The sequence below is a fragment of the Hevea brasiliensis genome, chromosome 16 (assembly GCF_030052815.1).
Source record: "Hevea brasiliensis isolate MT/VB/25A 57/8 chromosome 16, ASM3005281v1, whole genome shotgun sequence".
Taxonomy (NCBI): domain Eukaryota; kingdom Viridiplantae; phylum Streptophyta; class Magnoliopsida; order Malpighiales; family Euphorbiaceae; genus Hevea; species Hevea brasiliensis.
The window spans coordinates 9,058,918-9,079,866 of NC_079508.1; the positions used below are offsets into that span (position 1 = coordinate 9,058,918).

The window sequence follows — 20,949 nt, forward strand, 5'->3', positions numbered from 1 at the left end:
GTCTAAATGACCTGAAATTTTACCAGTGGACAGATGAGATATAGACTTAAAACTTTCATGAAGAACACAAACTCAAATTATGCCATTAACCAAGTCATTTGGTCACCCCAAGTTGGTGACCTAAAATTGCCAGAACCAAAATTTGCCCAAAAAATCTGGGTTAAGTCCAATCCGGCAACCATGGTTCAAATGGCTATAACTTGAGCTACAAAACTCCAATTGGAGTGATTCAAAAAGGAAAATAAACTTAAGACAATAGGGAACATTTTCTATGAAGAAAGTTTTGCCAAATTCCAACAGTAAAATGACTAATGGAACAGTGCAACTTAAGACACCAAAACTAAAAATTTACAAATTTGCCTAAAAGACTTAGAATTTGAGTAAACAACCGAAACCAACAAATTTAGTGACCAAAATGTGGTATGTGGGTGAAGTTGGAATTCCCATACCTATTAAGCCTTAGAAAGTTAACAATTTGACTTGAATAGTGTCGTGAATAGTAATTTCAAAACACAAAAATTAAAGAACGTCAAAATTAGCACATTAGAGCTAGGTATAAGTGAATGTAAATTTATTTTTGGATTTATGCTAAGTTATGATACTGAAACACTGTGAAATTGTGTGTTTCAGTTGAAAAGAACAGCGGGAAAGAACCCGAAGAATCGAGTCAAGGCCAAGAGGTGACTCGTTTAAGGTTTGTGCACAATGTATAATTTTTGTAAATTATCTTCTGCATATTGTTTTGAATATTGTGAAATATTGAATTGTGACATTATTATGATGCTTTTGATTTAAATTGTTAAAAGTTATTGTGTATATTTGAAATGGCAATGTTTAGCAAATTGTTAAAATAAGTTTTGAAACCACAGTGTCATGACCATATATTTGAACACCTCACTAGCATGTCTAGTGGGGGTAATCAGTTTCGAATTTTGATTCCTTCTCTGGAGAAGTGTTGAGGTGTGCCAGTAGAAGAGGAAATTGAATGGATATCCATATATTTGAGCTAGCTAGCCTTGTGATGTGACTTCTCTTTAGCCTCTGGCTATTGAGATTATATTTGTTTCGAATGGCATGATATAACTGTGGGTTTTATAAAATGTGTTTTGACACTTCGAAATGAACTTGTTTGGATTAAATTCTCATAATTCATGTTTTGTATTTAATCCATTCCAAATTTTGAATAAATGTGATTTTAAATTCTGCATAAAGATTATTTTAGTATGTTATGCACTACTGAGTCCTAGTACTTAGCGATAGCTGTTATTGCTGTCGCAGATTTAGAGACTAGAGGAGCAGCAGAGTGAGCTGCTGAGGATTGTGGAGCGACTCATCCTGAGGTTATATCGGGTATAATTTATATCCCGACTGTAAATATTTATTTTGATGTTTATGATGCACATAAATATATGGACATGTAAAATGGGTCTTGAGCAGCTTGTACAAGTTTGTATAAAGTTTATAATAAAATTTAGTTTGAATTTCTTTTAATGTAAATTTTTTTGCAATGATGTATACATATTACTTTGTCATTAATGAAATATGAATGGTAGTATTTTATTTTGAATTGAATGAAATTCATTAATGGTATTTGATGATTGTTGGATATTGGAAATGGCGAATTTGAATTTTGGAAGTTGATAAATCTGTTGAAATTGATTGAGATAATTGTAAATTAGAAGAAGTTGTTGAGGAAAATTATTGGAAGTGCTTTTTTTCAGGTATTTGAAGAACTGTTTTCTTAAAATATAGAAGGAACTCTGCCAAAATTTTTATAAAATTTACGGAAAAATAAATCGGGCCAAAAATTTTAACTAGTTTTGAACTTTAATTAAATATTTTAATACCTATTAGAAAATGTTCACCACTTATCAAAAGTAAGAAAATTGTTTTAAAATCCCTTGTAGGGTACTTAATGAGTTATTGGTAGGTGAAGTTCGGTAGTTCATTAGGTATTCTATGGGATCGTGTTATGCCTTACAGAAGGGTAAGGTGTGACATGTTTTAGTGGTATCAGAGCAAAATTTTTTAAGTATGTTTTAACTTGAGAATTTGTGTCTTTTCTTGTTAACTACAACTGCTCAATGTCCATATTTGTTACATACATTGCATTACATCATAAATATGAACTAACGGAGGAAAATCTCCATGTGTTATTTGTTTAGGAGATACCCTAACTTCAGACTGAAATGGAAGAAGGGGATCATTCAGTCGAGCAATCTGTTGAAGCTAAGGCACAAGGGGAAGCCCCAGCTTTACAGAATGTCAGTGGATCAGTAGCACCAGCCCCACAAATGCCGCAGTTTCCTGCACAGTTTGCACAGCAGATGGCTGCGATGTTTCAACAAATGGCTGGGGGTATGTCTGCTCAAGCTCCACCCCAGACACCTGTAGCACAACCACTGCCTCCAGCCAGACAGTATGATAAGTTATTGAAGTATGGAGCTACTGAATTTAAGGGTACAGTGGACCCTTTAGAGGTAAAACAATGGCTTGAAAGGATGGATAGAGTGTTTAAAAAGCTGCACTGCCAAGATGAACTGAAGTTTGAATACTCTGTGTCACTACTGCAAGGGGATGCATATGATTGGTGGAAGACCATCCCCCACAGCTTAGCTGAACCACCAGTGCTAACCTAGGATGACTTCATTAGAGAGTTCAGACAGAAATACATCCCAGACGCATATGTTGATCAGAAGTTACAAGAGTTTTTGAGTCTAAAACAAGGGAACCGATCAGTGGCAGAGTATGAGAGGGAGTTCTCCTGCCTAAGTCACTATGCAGGGAGTCACCTTACTACCAGCAAGGCAAGATGCAAGAGATTTGAGACGGGTTTGAAGCCCAGCATAAGGATGCAAGTTGTGGGATTTCGACACAGCAATTTTTCAGAACTTATGTCTCAAGCACTCAGAAGCAACCCCAGTGAAAGAAAAATTAGAGAAAGCTGAGAAATCAAAAAAAAAAAGACAAGGGGGAAAAATTAGTTGAACAGAGTTCTGGTGCTACCTCTGGAAAGAAAAAGAAGTTTAGTGGACCCAGCAGGGGTCGAGGTGAAAGATTTGGTAGGGGCAGATTTTCTGGACAGAGACCCCCTAAGTCTGGTCAGCAGTCGAGCAGGGGTTCACATTCTGCCCGCCCCTGTGAGACTTGTGGCAAGATTCATGGGGGGGAATGCTATTGGGCCACTAGAGCCTGTTTTAACTGTGGAGGCAAGGGCCATTTGGCAAGAGACTGCACTAGTGCTCCTAAATATGATCCAGCTCCTACTACTGCCGAAGGATCTATTCAGAGTTCTACTTCCAGAGGTTCACAATCAGTTGGCAGAGGAAGAGGCAGAGGTAGAGGCACTACTTCAGGCAGTCAAGGTATGGTTGGTCAGTCAGCAAAAGGAAATGCTTCAGCCAAAGTTTATACGATGAGACAGCAAGAAGAGGCTGAGACTTCCGATGTGGTAGCTGGTACATTTTCTATCTCTGATCAAGAAGTATTTGTATTGTTTGATCCGGGTTCAACCCATTCATATGTTAGTGCTAGCAAAGTCAGTTCACTCGCTGTTCCATGTGTGCAAATGGGTTTTGAAGTGCTAGTAACTAGTCCGTTAGGACAAGAGGTTCAGGTCAACAGAATTTATAGGGACTGTCCTTTAATGATCTAATGACATATTTTTCTGTCAGATTTGATTGAAATGCCCTTCAGAGAGTATGATATCATCTTGGGCATGGATTGGTTAGCCAGGCATCACGCCATGATTGACTGTAGACTGAAGACAGTCACTTTTGGTCTCCTTCTATACGGTGATGTGGTAATACATGGGGAGAGGCATTTACTGCCATCAAACATCATTTCGGCTGCACTAGCCAGAAGGATGATCAGAAAGGGGTGTGAAGCATACTTGGCACATGTGATAGACACCCAAGTGGGGAGTCCAGCACTGAGGGACATCCCTACTGTATGTGACTTTCCGGATGTGTTTCCTGATGAATTGCCAGGATTACCTCCAGAAAGAGAGGTGTAGTTTGAAATTGATGTTATGCCTGGTGTGGACCCAATCTCCATAACGCCATATAGAATGGCACCTGCAGAATTGAAAGAGCTGAAAGTGCAGTTGCAAGAGCTAGTTGACAAGGGCTTTATCCACCCTAGTGTGTCACCTTGGGGAGTGCCAGTGTTGTTTGTAAAGAAGAAGGAAGGCACTCTCCGCTTGTGTATTGATTATTGGCAGTTGAATAAGGTGACAATAAATAATAAATATCCTTTGCCCCGCATTGATGACTTGTTTGATCAGTTGAGGGGTGCAGCTGTGTTCTCCAAAATTGACTGAGATCAGGTTATTATCAGTTGAAAGTACAAGAGCAGAGTATTCCTAAAACTGCCTTCAGAACCCGCTATGGCCATTATGAGTTCTTAGTCATGCCATTTGGGTTAACTAATGCTCCGGCTGCTTTTATGGATCTGATGAACATTATCTTCAGACCATACCTTGACCAGTTTGTTGTGGTATTCATAGATGATATATTAGTCTATTCGAGGAATGCAGAAGAGCATGATAGACATCTGCGGATTGTACTGCAGACTTTGAGGGAGAAACAGCTATATGCCAAATTGTCGAAGTGTGAATTTTGGCTGAAAGAAATATCTTTCTTGGGGCATGTAGTATCAGAAGAGGGCATCAAGGTAGATCCAAGTAAGATTGAAGCTATCCTTTATTGGAGGCTACCCAGAAATATCACAGAGATTCGTAGTTTTCTGGGTTTAGCTGGATACTATCGTCGATTTGTGAAGGGATTCTCCATGTTGGCATCTCCATTGACCAAGCTACTTAGAAAAGATGTGAAATTTCAGTGGACGGATAAATTCTAACAGAGTTTTGATGAATTGAAGAAATGTTTGACTGAAGCTCCAGTCCTTACTTTACCTACTCTGGGTAAATAATACACAGTTTATAGTGATGCTTCTCACAATGGGTTAGGCTGTGTATTGATGCAAGATCGAAATATCATTGCTTATGCATCACGCCAGCTAAAACCGCACAAGAGGAATTATCCGACACATGACTTAGAGCCTGCAGCTATAGTGTTTGCTCTTAAGATTTGGAGACACTATTTATATGGGGAAAAGTGTTACATCTACACAGATCATAGGAGTTTGAAGTATTTGGGCACCCAGAAAGAGTTGAATTTGAGACAGAGAAGATGGTTAGAGTTGATAAAAGACTATAATTGTCTGATAGACTATCAGCTAGGGAAAGCTAATGTTGTGGCTGATGCCTTAAGTCGCAAGACTATGGCAAGTCTACGGGTTACTCCTTTGTCTATGGTACATGAGTTGAGATCATTGCATGCCAGCTTAGAGATTAATGATGATGGGCAGACAGCAGTTGCATGGCATGTACAGCCAGTGTTGATTGATCAGATCAGTATGGCTGCTCAGAATGATGAAAGGTATCAGAAGCTATTGGAAGAAATCAGACAGGGCAAGAAACCAGAATTCTCAATAAGAGATGATGGTCTATTGCTACACCAGGGTAGAATATGTGTTCCTAATAATGTTGTTTTGAGACAGATCATTTTGAAGGAAGCACATGAGTTTCCTTTTGCCATGCACCCTGGTGGCACAAAAATATATAGGGGGCTAAAGGAGCATTACTGGTGGATGGGTATGAAAAGAGATGTGGCAGAGCTTGTTTCTAAATGCCTAACTTGTCAGCAAGTAAAGGCAGAGCATCAAGTACCCGCTGGGTTATTACATCCACTACCAGTACCGGAATGGAAATGGGAGAGAATAACGATGGATTTTGTGATGGAACTTTCGAGGGCACAGAAGAGTCATGATGCAGTATGAGTCATTGTTGACAGACAGACTAAGTCTGCTCATTTTCTGCCAGTCCGGATGGACTACAGTTTAGAAAGATTGGCCAAGATGTATATAGATGAGATTGTGAGACTACATGGAGTGCCAGTATCCATTGTATCAGACAGAGATCCTAGGTTCACTTCTAGATTCTGGGGTAGTCTTCAGAGAGCCCTAGGAACTAGATTGAACTTCAGTACTGCATTCCACCCACAGACAAATGGCCAGTCTGAAAGGGTAATTCAGATCTTGGAGGACATGCTACGGGCTTGTGTGATTGAATTTGAGGGTAGTTGGGATACACACTTGCCTTTGATTGAGTTTGCTTACAACAACAGCTACCAATCAAGCATTGGGATGCCTCCATATGAAGCTTTGTATGGCAGAAAATGTAGAACCCCGTTGTGTTGGGATGACGTGGGTGAAAGAAAGATGATTGGACCCGAAATTGTTCAGCAAACTGAGGAGAAAATCAGGGTGATCAGAGACCGACTTAAAGCTGCATCAGACCGTCAGAAGTCCTATATTGATTTGAAAAGAAGGGATGTTGAATATGCAGTGGGTGATAAAGTTTTCCTTAAGGTTTCTCCTTGGAAGAGGATTATGAGATTCGGCAAAAAGGGGAAACTAAGTCCTCGTTTTATCGGGCCATATGAGGTATTGGAAAGAGTGGGTCCTTTGGCATATCGTTTGGCACTACCTCAAGAGTTGGAGAAGATACATAATGTCTTCCATGTATCTATGTTGAGGAGGTATTGATCAGACCCATCTCATGTACTACCAGTAGAGGAAATTGAAGTAAACCCAAACCTCACATATGAGGAAGAATCCATAGAGATTCTGGCTTATAAGGTGAAGCAGCTACGGAACAAGCAAATACCGTTAGTGAAAGTGTTGTGGACCCATCATTCGGGCCAGGAGGCTACTTGGGAACGAGAGGAGGACATAAGCAAACAGCACCCACAGTTGTTCAGAGATTGATACCGGGTAAAATTTCAAGACGAAATTTATTTAAGGGGGGGAGAATTGTAACACCCCTATTTGTATAGCCTGGTATATTTTACTATTCCGGTGACGGTGTCGGTCCAGACAATTAAGGGGATTAGAACCACACTTAAGACAACTAGAGAAGCTATAAACATAAATAATTAGTAATTGTCAATTAGTTAAGTATAAATAAGAAAAACAGAACATAAGAAGTTAAACGAGCCGAGAGTCACGGCAATGGGTGACATTCTCGGGAACAACTGCGAAGTCGATTTAAACTCAAATTTCGAACCGTAAAATGTGACGCTGCGGTCCTTAAGACTTTTGTGAACACAGTGGAAAAGAGAAAATCATGGAAAAAGGTTGTTAAGCCAGTCAAATAATTAGGTCAGGGAGCCGCAAGAAATATTGAATTAATTGCAAACCGGGTTGAACTGACGAGGGGCAATTTGGTCAATTGACCCCGAGAGCTGACTACTAACTTAACTGTTAAATAAAATCAGAGAAAAGAAAATTTTAGAGTCGGGAATTAAATAAAAGAACTAATAGAAAAAAAAAAAGAAAATGAAAAAGTGAAGGGAGATGACATCATGCATGATGCCATAAATATCATAATTAAAATTTTATCTAAATTGATTTATGGTCTTCATAAGACATAAAAAAAGAGGAAAAGAAAAGAAAGAAAAAAAAATATATTCAAAGTCTTCTTCTTCCCTAAGTTGTCGTCTCCCATCCCTCTCTCCCTCTCCATTTCTAAACTCCATTAAAGCTTGCACTCAAGCTTTTGAATCCACTAATTAAACCCTAATTTCCCTAAATTATTAACTTAAACCTCATCCTTGCATCTTGAAGAGTGTAGAGGAGCAAGAAATAGAAAGCAAATAGGAGGAAAGGGGAGTTAGAAATTGCTACCCAAAGGTTAGTAATAAACTCTAAATTATTTCTTTAAATTTCATGCAAATATGCTTAAAGTAACTTAGAAACTAAAGAAATCAAAAGAAAATATTTGTGGAGGACCAAACCTAAATTTTGGTCAACTAAGGTTTGATATATGTATGCATGAACTTGGTGAATTTAAAGGTGTATGTGAGCTTATTGGTGTTGAATGATAATGATTAAATGTCTTGAATTAGTTAAATGCAATGAATTAGTGTGGTTAGGCTTTGGACACTTAAGGTTTAGAGACCAAAAATGTGAGAAATTGGTAAATGATGTCTTTGACCTAGTATGAAGTGAGAAATGATCATTTGTGACCAAATGAAGTGTGTTAGAAGTGGTTGAAACAAAAGCAAATTCGGATTCAATGAGCATGACCAAGGTCCCTTTGAGGGACCAAAACTGAAAATTTACAAGTCCAATTGGTGTGAGACCAATTGGGAATGCAAATAGACGCAAAATGACACAATTTTCATTTAGGAACCATGCCCAAAAAGTGACCAAAACCTAGTGAAGAAATTGACCAAATCCGGAAAATCTCAGTCTGCCCTATACAAACTGACCATTTGTTCATTTGGCCATAACTTGAGCTAGGCCGGTCTAAATGACTTGAAATTTTACCAGTGGACAGATGAGATATAGACTTAAAACTTTCATGAAAAACACAAACCCAAATTATGCCATTAACCAAGTCATTTGGTCACCCCAAGTTGGTGACCTAAAATTGCCAGAACCAAAATTTGCCCGGAAAATCTGGGTTAAGTCCAATCCGGCAGCCATGGTTCAAATGGCTATAACTTGAGCTACAAAACTCTAATTGGAGTGATTCAAAAAGGAGAATAAAATTAAGACAATAGGGAACATTTTCTATGAAGAAAGTTTTGTCAAATTCTAATAGTAAAATGACCAATGGAATAGTGCAACTTAAGACACCAAAACTGAAAATTTACAAATTTGCCTAAAAGACTTAGAATTTGAGTAAACAACCGAAACCAACAAATTTAGTGACCAAAATGTGGTATGTGGGTGAAGTTGGAATTCTCATACCTATTAAGCCTTAGAAAGTCAACAATTTAACTTGAATAGTGTAGTGAATAGTAATTTCAAAACACAAAAATTAAATAACGTCAAAATTAGCACATTAGAGCTAGGTATAAGTGAATGTAAATTTATTTTTGGATTTATGCTAAGTTATGGTACTGAAACACTGTGAAATTGTGTGTTTCAGTTGAAAAGAACAGCGGGAAAGAACCCGAGGAATCGAGTCATGGCCAAGAGGCGACTCGTTTAAGGTTTGTGCACAATGTATAATTTTTGTAAATTATCTTTTGCATGTTGTTTTGAATATTGTGAAATATTGAATTGTGACATTATTATGATGCTTTTGATTTAAATTGTTGAAAGTTATTGTGTATATTTGAAATGGCAATGTTTAGCAAATTGTTACGATAAGTTTTGAAACCACAGTGTCATGACCATATATTTGAACACCTCACTAGCATGTCTAGTGGGGGTAATCAGTTTCAAATTTTGATTCCTTCTCTGGAGAAGTGTTGAGGTGTGCCAGTAGAAGAGGAAATTGAATAGATATCCATATATTTGAGCTAGCTAGTCTTATGATGTGACTTCTTTTTAGCCTCTGGCTATTGAGATTATATTTGTTTCAAATGGCATGATATAACTGTGGGTTTTATAAAATGTGTTTTGACACTTCGAAATGAACTTGTTTGGATTAAATTATCATAATTCATGTTTTGTATTTAATCCAATCCAAAATTTGAATAAATGTGATTTTAAATTCTGCATAAATATTATTTTAGTATGTTCTGCACTACTGAGTCCTAGTACTTAGCGATAGCTGTTATTGCTGTCGCAGATTTAGAGACTAGAGGAGCAGCAGAGTGAGCTGCTGAGGATTGTGGAGTGACTCATCCTGAGGTTATATCGGGTATAATTTATATCCCGACTGTAAATATTTATTTTGATGTTTATGATGCACATAATATATGGACATGTAAAATGGGTCTTAAACAGCTTGTACAAGTTTGTATAAAGTTTATAATAAAATTTAGTTTGAATTTCTTTTAATGTAAATTTTTTTGCAATGATGTATACATATTACTTTGTCATTAATTAAATATGAATGGTAGTATTTTATTTTGAATTGAATGAAATTCATTAATGGTATTTGATGATTGTTGGATATTGGAAGTGGCGAATCTGAATTTTGGAAGTTGATAAATCTGTTGAAATTGATTGAGATAATTGTAAATTAGAAGAAGTTGTTGAGGAAAATTATTGGAAGTGCTTTTTTTCAGGTATTTGAAGAACTATTTTCTTAAAATATAGACGAAATTCTGCCAAAATTTTTATAAAATTTGCGAAAAAATAAAATGGGCAAAAAATTTTAACTAGTTTTGAACTTTAATTAAATATTTTAATACCTATTAGAAAATGTTCACCACTTATCAAAAGTAAGAAAATTGTTTTAAAATCCATTGTAGGGTACTTAATAAGTTATTGGTAGGTGAAGTTCGATAGTTCATTAGGTATTCTACGGGATCATGTTATGCCTTACAGAAGAGTAAGGTCTGACAGCTTAGAATCATTTGCAAAAAATTGAATCACAAAAGTTTTCAAACTGAGACTAACCCTTTGTTTGAATTGAGGGATTACAGTGATAAAGGAAAGTAAGAGATGGTTTTAAGGAATTTTTTACTTATTTGGGATGGAGGGTTGAGGGATAGGAAGGATTTTAGAGGGTTTTTTTGGGGGGTTTTCAACCCCTCAAAACCTTCCAATTTCTAACTCATCAATTTGGTGGGTTGGAAAGGGTTGAAAATGTTTTTATTTTTTGATTTCTTATATTACCCATATCAATTTTAAAATATCCTTCTTACTATAAAATTTTCATAAACAGGATAATTTTATAATTTTTATATTTAACCTTACCTTTCAATATCATCCAACCAAACAAAACAAGATTATAAAGTCTTCATTTACGTTACCTTCCTCCCAAATATAAATAAAACTATTATCTTATCTTATTCCTTTACCTTACCTTACCTTATTTTACCAAATCTCCCTTCATCCTATCCAAACGAACCCTAAAATAAGTTAAACTAATATTTTATTTGACAGAAATTGGAAAAAAAAAATAATTTAATTTTATAAAATATAGAGACTTTTAAAAAGTAAAAACTAAGTAATCAATTTTAATAAAATATAGATGCCTATGGTAATTTATTCTATTGTTTATATTTATTTATCAATGAAAATTAAGTTGCTTAATATACATTTAATCCAAAACTGGGAAGACAATGGATGTGGTGTGATATTGAGGAAATTTCTTATAGGCATTTGAGATTATAAATTAATTATACATTCAACTAATAAGAAATTATAATATTAGGCTCCATTATATTTGTAGATAAGGTTGACCATAATTTTACTTATCAATTTCTAATTAGATGTGTGCATGTTCCTGTGTACGTGTAAGAATTTCCGTGGTCGTGGAGTGAAAACATAATACGGAAGCGCAAATAGAGTGACGTCGTTTTAATGATCGGTTTATATACGCGCGTGTTATATATTTGAGGAACGAAGCAGCGAGGGTAAGAATGCCGCCAAGAGCTGTGCGATGCGATGTCGAATCCATATGAGAAAGTGAAAGGAGGGAGACTCACCTTCAAGGGAGGAAGCGTCGCCACCACCAGCAAAGCCATCGACAAGAAGAAGAAGAAGAAAAAGAACAAGATTAAGGATGAAACAAATATATCCTCCGCTGCCGAGGTAGAGACAGAGAATACTGAAACTGGCGGCGATGTTGGTGCTGCAGGCGAGGTTTACACAATCGATGCGGCGAAGCGCCTCCAGTACGAGGAGCTCTTCCCCGTGGAGGCCAAGAAATTCGGTTATAATGAAAAATCAAATTTCAAATCTATGGAGGATGCCCTCGACGACCGAGTGAAGAAGAAGGCCGATCGTTACTGTAAATGATGCAATCTCTCAGGTCCACTTCTCTATTAGAGTTTTTGTTATGTAGATTTGCCTGCATCTTTGTAGTATTGATGATCTCAAAACTAAGAAAATCCCTGTTTAACCTTTAATTAGGGTTTAGGGTTCTTGTTTCAGTAATGTTGATAACTTCCTAGTTCGATTTTAACGCCTCGAAAACTATTTAAAGTAAATAAGCAATTATAATCAGTACTTTGTATTACTTTCCTATGGCACAGAATGTTTGTGGCTGTTTGTGGTGCAGTTTATGTTCTCGCATAGCCTGAGTCCTGACCTTGATCCAATCCATCTTGGACAGAAGGGCATCTTAAGAATAATTATTTCTTTCCTAGTAATAGGAAGTTTAGCAAGTAATTTTATATTTTGATGGGATTGTTAGGAAGTTTTATATTTTGGTGGGACAATTTAACAGTTTGCTATATTTTTTTATTTATTTTATTTGATAGAGCTATTTTTATTCTTCATATATAAGGTAATAGCCTTTGAAGGCATATTTGGTTTTTGGAATTGAATTAGTATTTTGGGTTTGAGACCTATGTTCTACATCAGTTTGGCTTCTTTTTGTTTGTGTGGAAATCTTTTACTGGTTGAAAGGTCTTTGTTGTGCTACATAGGCGTGGAAATCTTTAGACAACCATAGTGTTTGACCGTGTTTGACCTTTAGATTGTAAAGCCCCAAGCAAAATATGAGCAGTCGCCATAGGCAAAATATTTACACAGATCAGATTCTCCCAAATCCTTGTCAGATAAGAAATAAGCTGAACATTGAATAGTTGTGTGAATGGGTTCTTTGTTAACCAATGGTTTCAGAGAATGGTGAGAATGCTTTTGTGTATTTAACCCAAGCTTATCTACCCCCATTAGTGATTACAATTCATAATCTATATCTATCTTAATAAGACACTTGAGTTTTTTAACAATTTTTGTAGGCACCAGTCTTCTTCTACCACCTACTGCATTAAGTCTATCATCACAATTGTTGACTTTTTGTTTGGGTTCATAGTTGTTAAAGATGCAAGGCACATGAAGGCACAAAGGGGTTTTGGGGCTGTTAGGTGGAAACCCTAACAACAGTTATTTCAGAGTTGAAATTAAAAAGAACAGAAAATCAGAAGATAGAGAGAGAGAGAGAGAGAGAGAGAGAGAGAGAAGATAATTGTAAGGAAGAAGATAATATTTCATTGAGAGTTTGAATGAATCTTTACAATATCTCACAGCCCTATTTATTGCCACTTTCCCTCCAAAAACAACTGCCTAACTTTTGCTACAATTTCTCCAACAACCTCTAACAGAAAGCTAAAACAGTTTCAACTACCATCACAACTAATTAATCATTTCACTTTTTCTTATACTTCCTTCTTCTGTACGTGACAATACCCCCATCTCGAGAACATTCTTGTCCCCAAGAATGTATGAAAGTTGGAAATTGGGCCTGGATGAATGACTGATCCTCTCAAGTAGCATCTTCTAATGGAAGATTAAACCATTTGACCAGTCCTTGAATTACAGCCTGACCATTCCTTGTAATGGTTCTAGTTTGCAAGATTTTCTCAGGGGCCACTATTATTTCATTCTCCAACATTTCGGGTAACTGTAATTGTGGCACAACATTGTCTCTAAGTTTTCTCTTGAGAAGCGAGACATGAAAGACAGGGTGAATAGCAGCACTAGGAGGAAGCTGTAACTTGTATGCTACGTTGCCAACCTTCTGCAGAATTTGAAATGGTCCATAATACCTAGCAGCTAGCTTTAAATTCCTTCTTAAGGCAACAGATGTTTGTCTATAAGGTTGAAGCTTTAGATATACCATATCCCCTACCTCAAATTCTTTCTCAACTCTACCCTTATCAGCTTGTCGTTTCATCCTGCTTCTAGCTTGCTCCAAATTACTCTTGAGAACATCATTCAACCGCTGCCTCTCCGAAAAATTGGTCAACACCTGAATCGTGATGCAAAAGAAGGAATAGCAGTAATGATGGAGGGTAATAGCCATATAAGGCTTCAAATGGAGTCATTTTATAGCAGAATGGTATGAGGAATTGTACCACCACTGCAGTGACAACCATCAAACCAGGCTTTGGGATCTCGATGAGTCATGCATCTCAAATAGGTTTCAAACACCGATTCAAACGCCTGTTTGGCCATCACTTTGAGGGTGGTAAGCACTACTATAAGAAAGAGTAGTGCCCACCGCTGAAAAATTCTTTCCAAAACACACTTGTAAATACTTTATCTCGATCAAAACAATTGTGACAGGGCACCATGAAGCTTATAAATGTGTTCTATAAAGACCCTTGCTACAGAAGATGCAAGAAGGGATGAGCCAATCCAATGAAATGGCCATATTTTGTATAACTATCAACCACCACTAGGACGGTATCCTTACCTCCGGACTTAGGAAGTGCTCAATAAAATCCATAGTGATGTCCGCCATGCTTGAGAAGGTATTGGTAAAGGTCAGTAATAACCGTGGGTAGCGGATGTCATTCCCTTACATTTAGCACATTACGCACATTGTTGCACCCATTGCAAGACTTCAAGATACATGCCGTGCCAATAAAAATGTCTCTGCAGCCTACTATAAGAATTGTGAATGCCGAGTGCCCTCCCATAGCACCGTCATGATACAATGCTATTAATTGCTTCCTCAAATTACCATGACAACCCACATACAATCTATTGTTGTAATACAACACCCTTGCTTCAAATGAAACTTCAAATGAGCCTTGCTATCCAAAGAAAGTTGAGTAATTAAATCCATGACCTTAGAATCATTAACATAGCTATTAAGGACATTAGCCATCCAAGTAGGAATGATTTGAATGAGCAATGATAATTGAGTCACACAGAATGTGGCCTTCTAGATAAAGCATCACCACTCTATTCTCTATCCCTCTTTATACAAAATTTTATAATCTAAACCCAAGAGTTTAGAAATACCTTTCTGTTGTAGGTTAGTGTGAAGTCTTTGCTCTAAAAGGTGCTTGATACTTTCATGATCAGTTTTAATGAAGAAGGGACCTTGCTCAAGGTAATGCCTCCATTTAGTGATAGCAAAAGTGATTGCCGGCAACTCTTTGTCGATTATCTGAAAGGCTTTGATTCCTAATCCCAAAAGCCTTAGAAATATAGGCAATAGGGTGTCCATTTTGTCAGAATACAGCTCCCATACCATAGCTGCTAGCATCAGTTTCAATGATAAATGGCTGAGTAAAATTTGGTAATGCCGGAACAGGAGCAGAAGACATAGCTACTTTTAACGAGTCAAATGCTTGTCTAGTAACTTCAGTCCATTGGAAGTTGTCCCTCTTTAATAAATCTGTAAGAGGCGTAGTAATCACCCCATAATTTCTAACAAACTTCTGTAATACCTGTCAATCCCAAGAAACTCCTCAATTCCTTGTGAAGTTGGATAAGGCCAAGCTACCATAGCCTCAATTTTGTCCGGATCTGTAGATACTCCTTTTCTCAAATAATATGCCCTAAATAATCAACATTCGACCAAAAGAGCACTTAGACATTTTAGCAAAAGCTGCTGCTCTTCCAACACCTTGAAAACAGATTCTAAATGTCAGAATGAGATTCTAAATCAGGGCTGTAAATGAGTATGTCATCAAAAAAAACCAGAACAAACTTCCTTAAAAATGGTTGAAAAATTTGGTTCATGAGGGCTTGAAAGGTGGCAGGGGCATTGGTCAACCCAAAAGGCATGACTGTGAATTCAAAATGTCCATGGTGGGTTTTAAATGCAGTCTTGGGAATATCAGGAGGATCCATTCGAATTTGGTGATATCCAGCCCTTAAATCCATCTTAGAAAACATTTTTGCTCCATGTAATTCATCCAATAGATCATCTATGATAGGAATAGGAAATTTATTCTTAATGGTGTGGTCATTCAACTTTCTGTAATCAACGCAAAATCTCCAAGTGCCATCATTCTTCTTAACCAATAAAACAGGGGAAGAAAATGGACTAGTGCTAGGCTGAATAACTTTGGAATTCAACATTTCAGTCACCAACTTTTCAATCTCATTTTTCTGATAATGGGGATACCTATAAGGTCTCACATTTATAGGTTTAGTATCAGGTTGTAATGGAATATTGTGGTTATGACTTCTAAAAGGGGGTAAGGAAGTAGGTTCAGCAAAAACTTGAGGGTATTTATGAATAACTTTCTGAATATCAGGATGAATATTACCTCTGTTAGCTGCAAACAGAGTAGTAGCAGTGTTATGGAAAGTCAATCACTATATTATTTCTCTGTATATTCTGTATTCTGTATTCCTATTTAGGATTTCTTATTTAGGATTTTTTCCTAATTAGTAGAACACAATTATAGGAATCAATTGTATATATATACCCATGTACAGATTAATTGAAATCAATGAGAATCATCTCTTTCTACATGGTATCAGAGCTGGTCATCAATCTAGGGTGACTATTTGTTCTCACTACTCAGCTCAGGAGAGACCTTGGCCGCCGATCGGCCGTTTCAACCCCGATCAACATCGCCGGCATCATCTCAACCCCCTCATTCCACCACTGTGTGTCTTTGTTCGATCCAGTACACCATTAAAGGACTTCTGAGGTTTGGCTCTCAGATCCTATTTCGGTATTTGCTTGATTTGTGATTTTGGATTATTTTGCTGCTATAAACACTTTGGATTAGCGTTTCGATTAGTTTTCTTTGTCTCAACAAATGGCAGACAATAAGAATGTTATTTCTGATGTGATTCCGGTGATGACTAAGATCACGGAACACAAACTTAATGGTTTGAATTACCTGGAGTATTTGCGTTGCATTGATAAGGATGATCACCTTACTAAAGATCCACCCACTGATGATACACGACAAACTTGGCTAAGGGAGGATGCTCGGTTGTTTTTGCAGCTTCGGAACTCGATTCATAGTGAGGTAATTAGTTTAATTAATCACTGTGAATTTGTTAAGGAATTGATGGATTACTTAGATTTTCTCAGATTCGTAAAGGGAATATCTCCCGTATTTATGATGTTTGTAAGGCATTCTACCGTGCTGAGAAAGAGGATAAGTCTCTCACGGCTTATTTTATGGATTTTAAACGAGTATATGAGGAACTTAATGTATTGTTGCCTTTTAGTCCTGATGTGAAAGTTCAGCAGGCGCAACGGGAGCAACTGGCTGTTATGAGTTTTCTTGCATGCCTTCCTTCAGAGTATGAGACTGCTAAATCTCAGATTCTCTCCAGTTCTGAGATTTCCTTTTTGCATGAAACGTTCACACGGGTCCTTCGTACAGAGAGTACTCAATCTTCACAGCCTGCCAGTAGTGCTCTTATTAGCCGTAATCCAAGTGGACAACAGGGTAATAGAAGAGGAAGTAGAGGAGGAATTACAGCAAATGTATAATCGTAATGGAGAGGCTAGTTCTAATCAGGACTCAAGAGGAGTCATTTGTTATTATTGCCATGAGCCTGGCCATACAAAATATAATTGTCCGCAACTTCAGAAGAAAAATCAGCGATCACAGATGGCAAATATGGCAGCAGAGAATTCTACAGGATCTCCCTCTGAGAAAACTATTTTGGTATCTGCAGATGATTTTGCACAATTTTCCCAGTATCAGGCATCTCTAAAGCCTACCAGTTCTCCTGTCACTGCGATCGCTGAGTCAGGTAAATCCACTACATGCCTTGTGTCTTCCTCATCCAAATGGGTTATTGATTCTGGTGCGACAGATCACATAACAAGTAATTCTAGTCTTCTATCTGCTTTTCTAATCTCACTTCCAACATCACATTACTTTAGATGGTTCTACTTCTTGTGTCATGGGTTCTCAAATCGCGAACCCGACTTCACAATTTCTTTATCTTACATTTTGTGTCTACCAAAATTCTCTTTTAATCTACTTTCGTTAGTAAACTTACTCGTACCTTAAATTGTTCTGTTTCCTTTTTCCGACGGTGTTTGTTTGAGGATCTTACGACGGCGCATTATTGGTAGAGGACGCGAGTCGTGGTCTCTACGCTCGAAAATCATGTACCGCGTCGCTTGTTTGCTCCAGTACCTTAACACCTCTTGAAGCTCATTGTAGATTGGGTCATCCTTCTTTGTCTACCATGAAGAAGTCGTGTCCTCAATTTGATCTTTATCGGTACTAGAATGTGAGTCTTGTCGGTTTGCAAAACATCATCGCTTGCCTTCTCGTGTCTAGAGTCAATAAACGCTTCATCCCCTTTTGAGTTAGTTCATTCGATGTTTGGGGTCCTTGTTGCATTACTTCTAAAACCGGATTTCGTTATTTTGTTACTTTTGTTGATGATTACTCTCGTGTTACCTAGTTATATTGAATGAAGAATTGTTCTGAGTTGTTTTCTATCTTTTGTGCCTTTTATAATGAAATCAAAACTCAATTTAATATTTCTATGCGCATATTAAGAAGTGACAATGCCAAAGAATACTTTTCAGCACAATTTCAGTCTTATATGACACAAAATGGCATTCTTCATCAGTCTTCCTGTGTGGATACCCCATCCCAAAATGGTGTGGCTGAAAGAAAAAATCGGCATCTTCTTGAGGTACCTCGTGCTCTTCTTTTTCATATGAAAGTACCTAAACACTTTTGGGCAGACGCAGTTTCTATGGCATGTTTTTTGATCAATCGTATGCCGTCTTCTGTCCTTAATGGGGATATTCCTTATACTGCTTTGTTCCCTACAAAATCTTTGTTCCCTATTGAACCCCGTATTTTTGGTTGTACATGTTTTGTGCGTGATGTTCGTCCACAGGTTACTAAATTGGATCCAAAATCTCTCAAATGTGTCTTCCTTGGGTACTCCCGGCTCCAAAAAGGGTACCGTTGTTTCTCTCCTACTCTTAATCGTTATCTTGTTTCTGCAGATGTCACATTTTTTGAGTCCACTCTATTTTTTCCTCCATCATCTGTGTATGAGAGTCAGGGGGAGGAGGATGATCTCTTAATATATACTGTCCAACCAATGTCTAGTCCTCTCCCACAGCCTGTTCCTTCTGTCTCTAGACCTACTTGACCTCCCGTTGTTCATGTTTATTCCAGGAGATTGGAGATTCCTGACTCAGATCCTCCACCAGCTACTTCGTTGGGAGATCCTGTACCTCATACTGATCATGATTCTGATCTAGACTTACCCATTGCTCTTCGTAAAGGTAAACGTTCATGTACTTACCCTATCTCTTCTTTTGTTTCTTATAATTAATTGTTTTCTTGTTCTTGGTGTTTTGTTACTTCTTTAGACTCTGTTCCTATCCCTAATACTGTTGGTGAGGCACTGTCTCATCCTGGCTGGTGTGATGCTATGAAAGAGGAAAATGGAGGCTTTAGATGCTAATGGTACATGGGAACTATTGCCTTTGCCTACTGGTAAGAAAGCTATTGGTTGCAAATGGGTATTTACAGTAAAGGTAAATCCTGATGGTTCTGTGGCTAGGTTAAAAGCACGTCTTGTAGCAAAAGGATATGCTCAGACATATGGGATTGATTACTCTGATACTTTTTCTCCTGTAGCTAAACTTACTTCTATTCGCTTATTTATCTCTTTAGCAGCTACATATGATTGGCCCCTGCATCAATTGGATATCAAGAATGCTTTCCTTCATGGTGATCTTCAAGAGGAGGTGTATATGGAGCAACCACCTGGGTTTGTTGCTCAGGGGGAGTTGGGTAAAGTTTGTAGGCTTCGGAAGTCTCTTTATGGCTTGAAACAAAGTCCTAGGGCATGTTTTGGGAGATTCAGTGAAGCAGTACAGGAATTTGGTATGCAAAAGAGTAAGTGTGATCACTCAGTATTTTATAGGCAAGCTGTGGTTGGTCTAATTCTCTTGATAGTCTATGTGGATGACATTGTCATCACTGGGAGTGATTCTGCAGGTATTTCATCTCTTAAAACCTTCCTCCAAACTCAGTTTCAGACCAAAGACTTGGGATTGTTAAAGTATTTCTTGGGTATCGAAGTTATGAGAAGTAAGAAGGGTATTTTCTTGTCTCAAAGAAAATATGTCCTCGATCTATTGACAGAGACAGGAAAATTAGGTGCTAAGCCTTATAGCGCACCAATGACTCCAACTTTACAATCATAGCGTGGGATAGTGAGTTGTTTGAAGATCCAGAGAGATACAGGAGATTGGTAGGAAAATTGAACTACCTAATAGTCACTCGTCGACATTGCTTATGCCGTTAGTGTGATAAGTCGCTTTATGTCTTCCCAAGCTGTTGCTCATTGGGAAGCCTTGGAACAAATCTTATGTTATCCAAGGGCACTCCAGAAGAGGTTTGCTATATGGTAATCATGGGCATTTGAATATTGAATGTTTTTCGATGCCGACTGGCTGATCTAAGGTTGTGTAAGGTCAACTCATCGGATATTGCGTTTTTATTGGAGGAAATTTAGTGTCTTGGAGAAGCAAGAAGCGAGTGTAGTTTCTCGATCTAGTGCTGAATCCGAATACGAGCCATGGCACAATCGGTATGTGAGGTAATGTGGATACTTCAATTACTAGATGAGACAGTTTTAAGACCTCCCCGCTGCGAAATTGTGGTGTGATAATCAAGTCGCTCTTCATATTGCTTCTAATCCGGTGTTTCATGAGCGGACCAAACATATTGAGATTGATTGTCATTTTATTCGTGAAAAGATTCAACAGATCATCTCAACAGACACATCAAAACCGGAGAGCGCTAGGAGATATTTTCACAAAAGCTCTAAACGGAGCTAGGATTGACTACATTTGTAACAAGTTGGGCATGATTAACATCTATGCTCCAACTTGAGGGGGAGTGTTATGGAAAGTCAATCACTACATTATTTCTCTGTATATTCTGTATTCTGTATTCCTATTTAGGATTTCTTATTTAGAATTTCTTCCTAATTAGTAGAACACAATTATAGGAATCAATTGTATATATATACCCATGTACAGATTAATTGAAATCAATGAGAATCATCTCTTTCTACAAGCAGCAACAAAATGAATTCCAATAGCCTGCTCTATCAAATTAACACAGAATAATGGAGACTGGAAATCATTTCCCTTCCTATGCAACAACTGCTGCAAGGAATTACATTCTTGAAGGCTACCAGGTTCCATCCCCTCTTTAATCCCTTGCAAAGTAACTAAAGTATCCCCCTTTTGAAATGAGATTT

The 20,949-nt window shown here is 37.6% G+C and overlaps 2 protein-coding genes across 2 annotated transcripts; both read left to right on the forward strand.

Moving 5' to 3' along the window:
- The first annotated feature begins 1,275 nt into the window (after positions 1 to 1,275).
- Positions 1,276 to 10,049, forward strand: LOC131174584 (uncharacterized). Its single transcript, XM_058138340.1, has 3 exons — positions 1,276 to 1,350; positions 2,166 to 2,569; positions 9,986 to 10,049. Exons 2-3 carry the CDS (start codon positions 2,190 to 2,192, stop codon positions 10,047 to 10,049), a joined length of 444 nt encoding a protein of 147 aa, XP_057994323.1. The 5' UTR covers positions 1,276 to 1,350; positions 2,166 to 2,189.
- Positions 10,050 to 11,356: 1,307 nt separating this feature from the next.
- LOC110655307 (uncharacterized) lies at positions 11,357 to 12,338 on the forward strand. The gene is made up of 2 exons (XM_021811562.2): positions 11,357 to 11,785; positions 12,009 to 12,338. Exon 1 carries the CDS (start codon positions 11,419 to 11,421, stop codon positions 11,770 to 11,772), a length of 354 nt encoding a protein of 117 aa, XP_021667254.2. The 5' UTR covers positions 11,357 to 11,418; the 3' UTR covers positions 11,773 to 11,785; positions 12,009 to 12,338.
- Positions 12,339 to 20,949: the final 8,611 nt, after the last annotated feature.

Bases quoted from the DNA above. Each gene is read 5' to 3' on its own strand.
- LOC131174584 (XM_058138340.1), top strand. From the start codon at position 2,190: ATGGAAGAAGGGGATCATTCAGTCGAGCAATCTGTTGAAGCTAAGGCA. The intron at 2,570-9,985 runs GCAAGGGGATGC...GGATATTGGAAG, and splicing joins GAATACTCTGTGTCACTACT to TGGCGAATCTGAATTTTGGA.
- LOC110655307 (XM_021811562.2), top strand. From the start codon at position 11,419: ATGTCGAATCCATATGAGAAAGTGAAAGGAGGGAGACTCACCTTCAAG.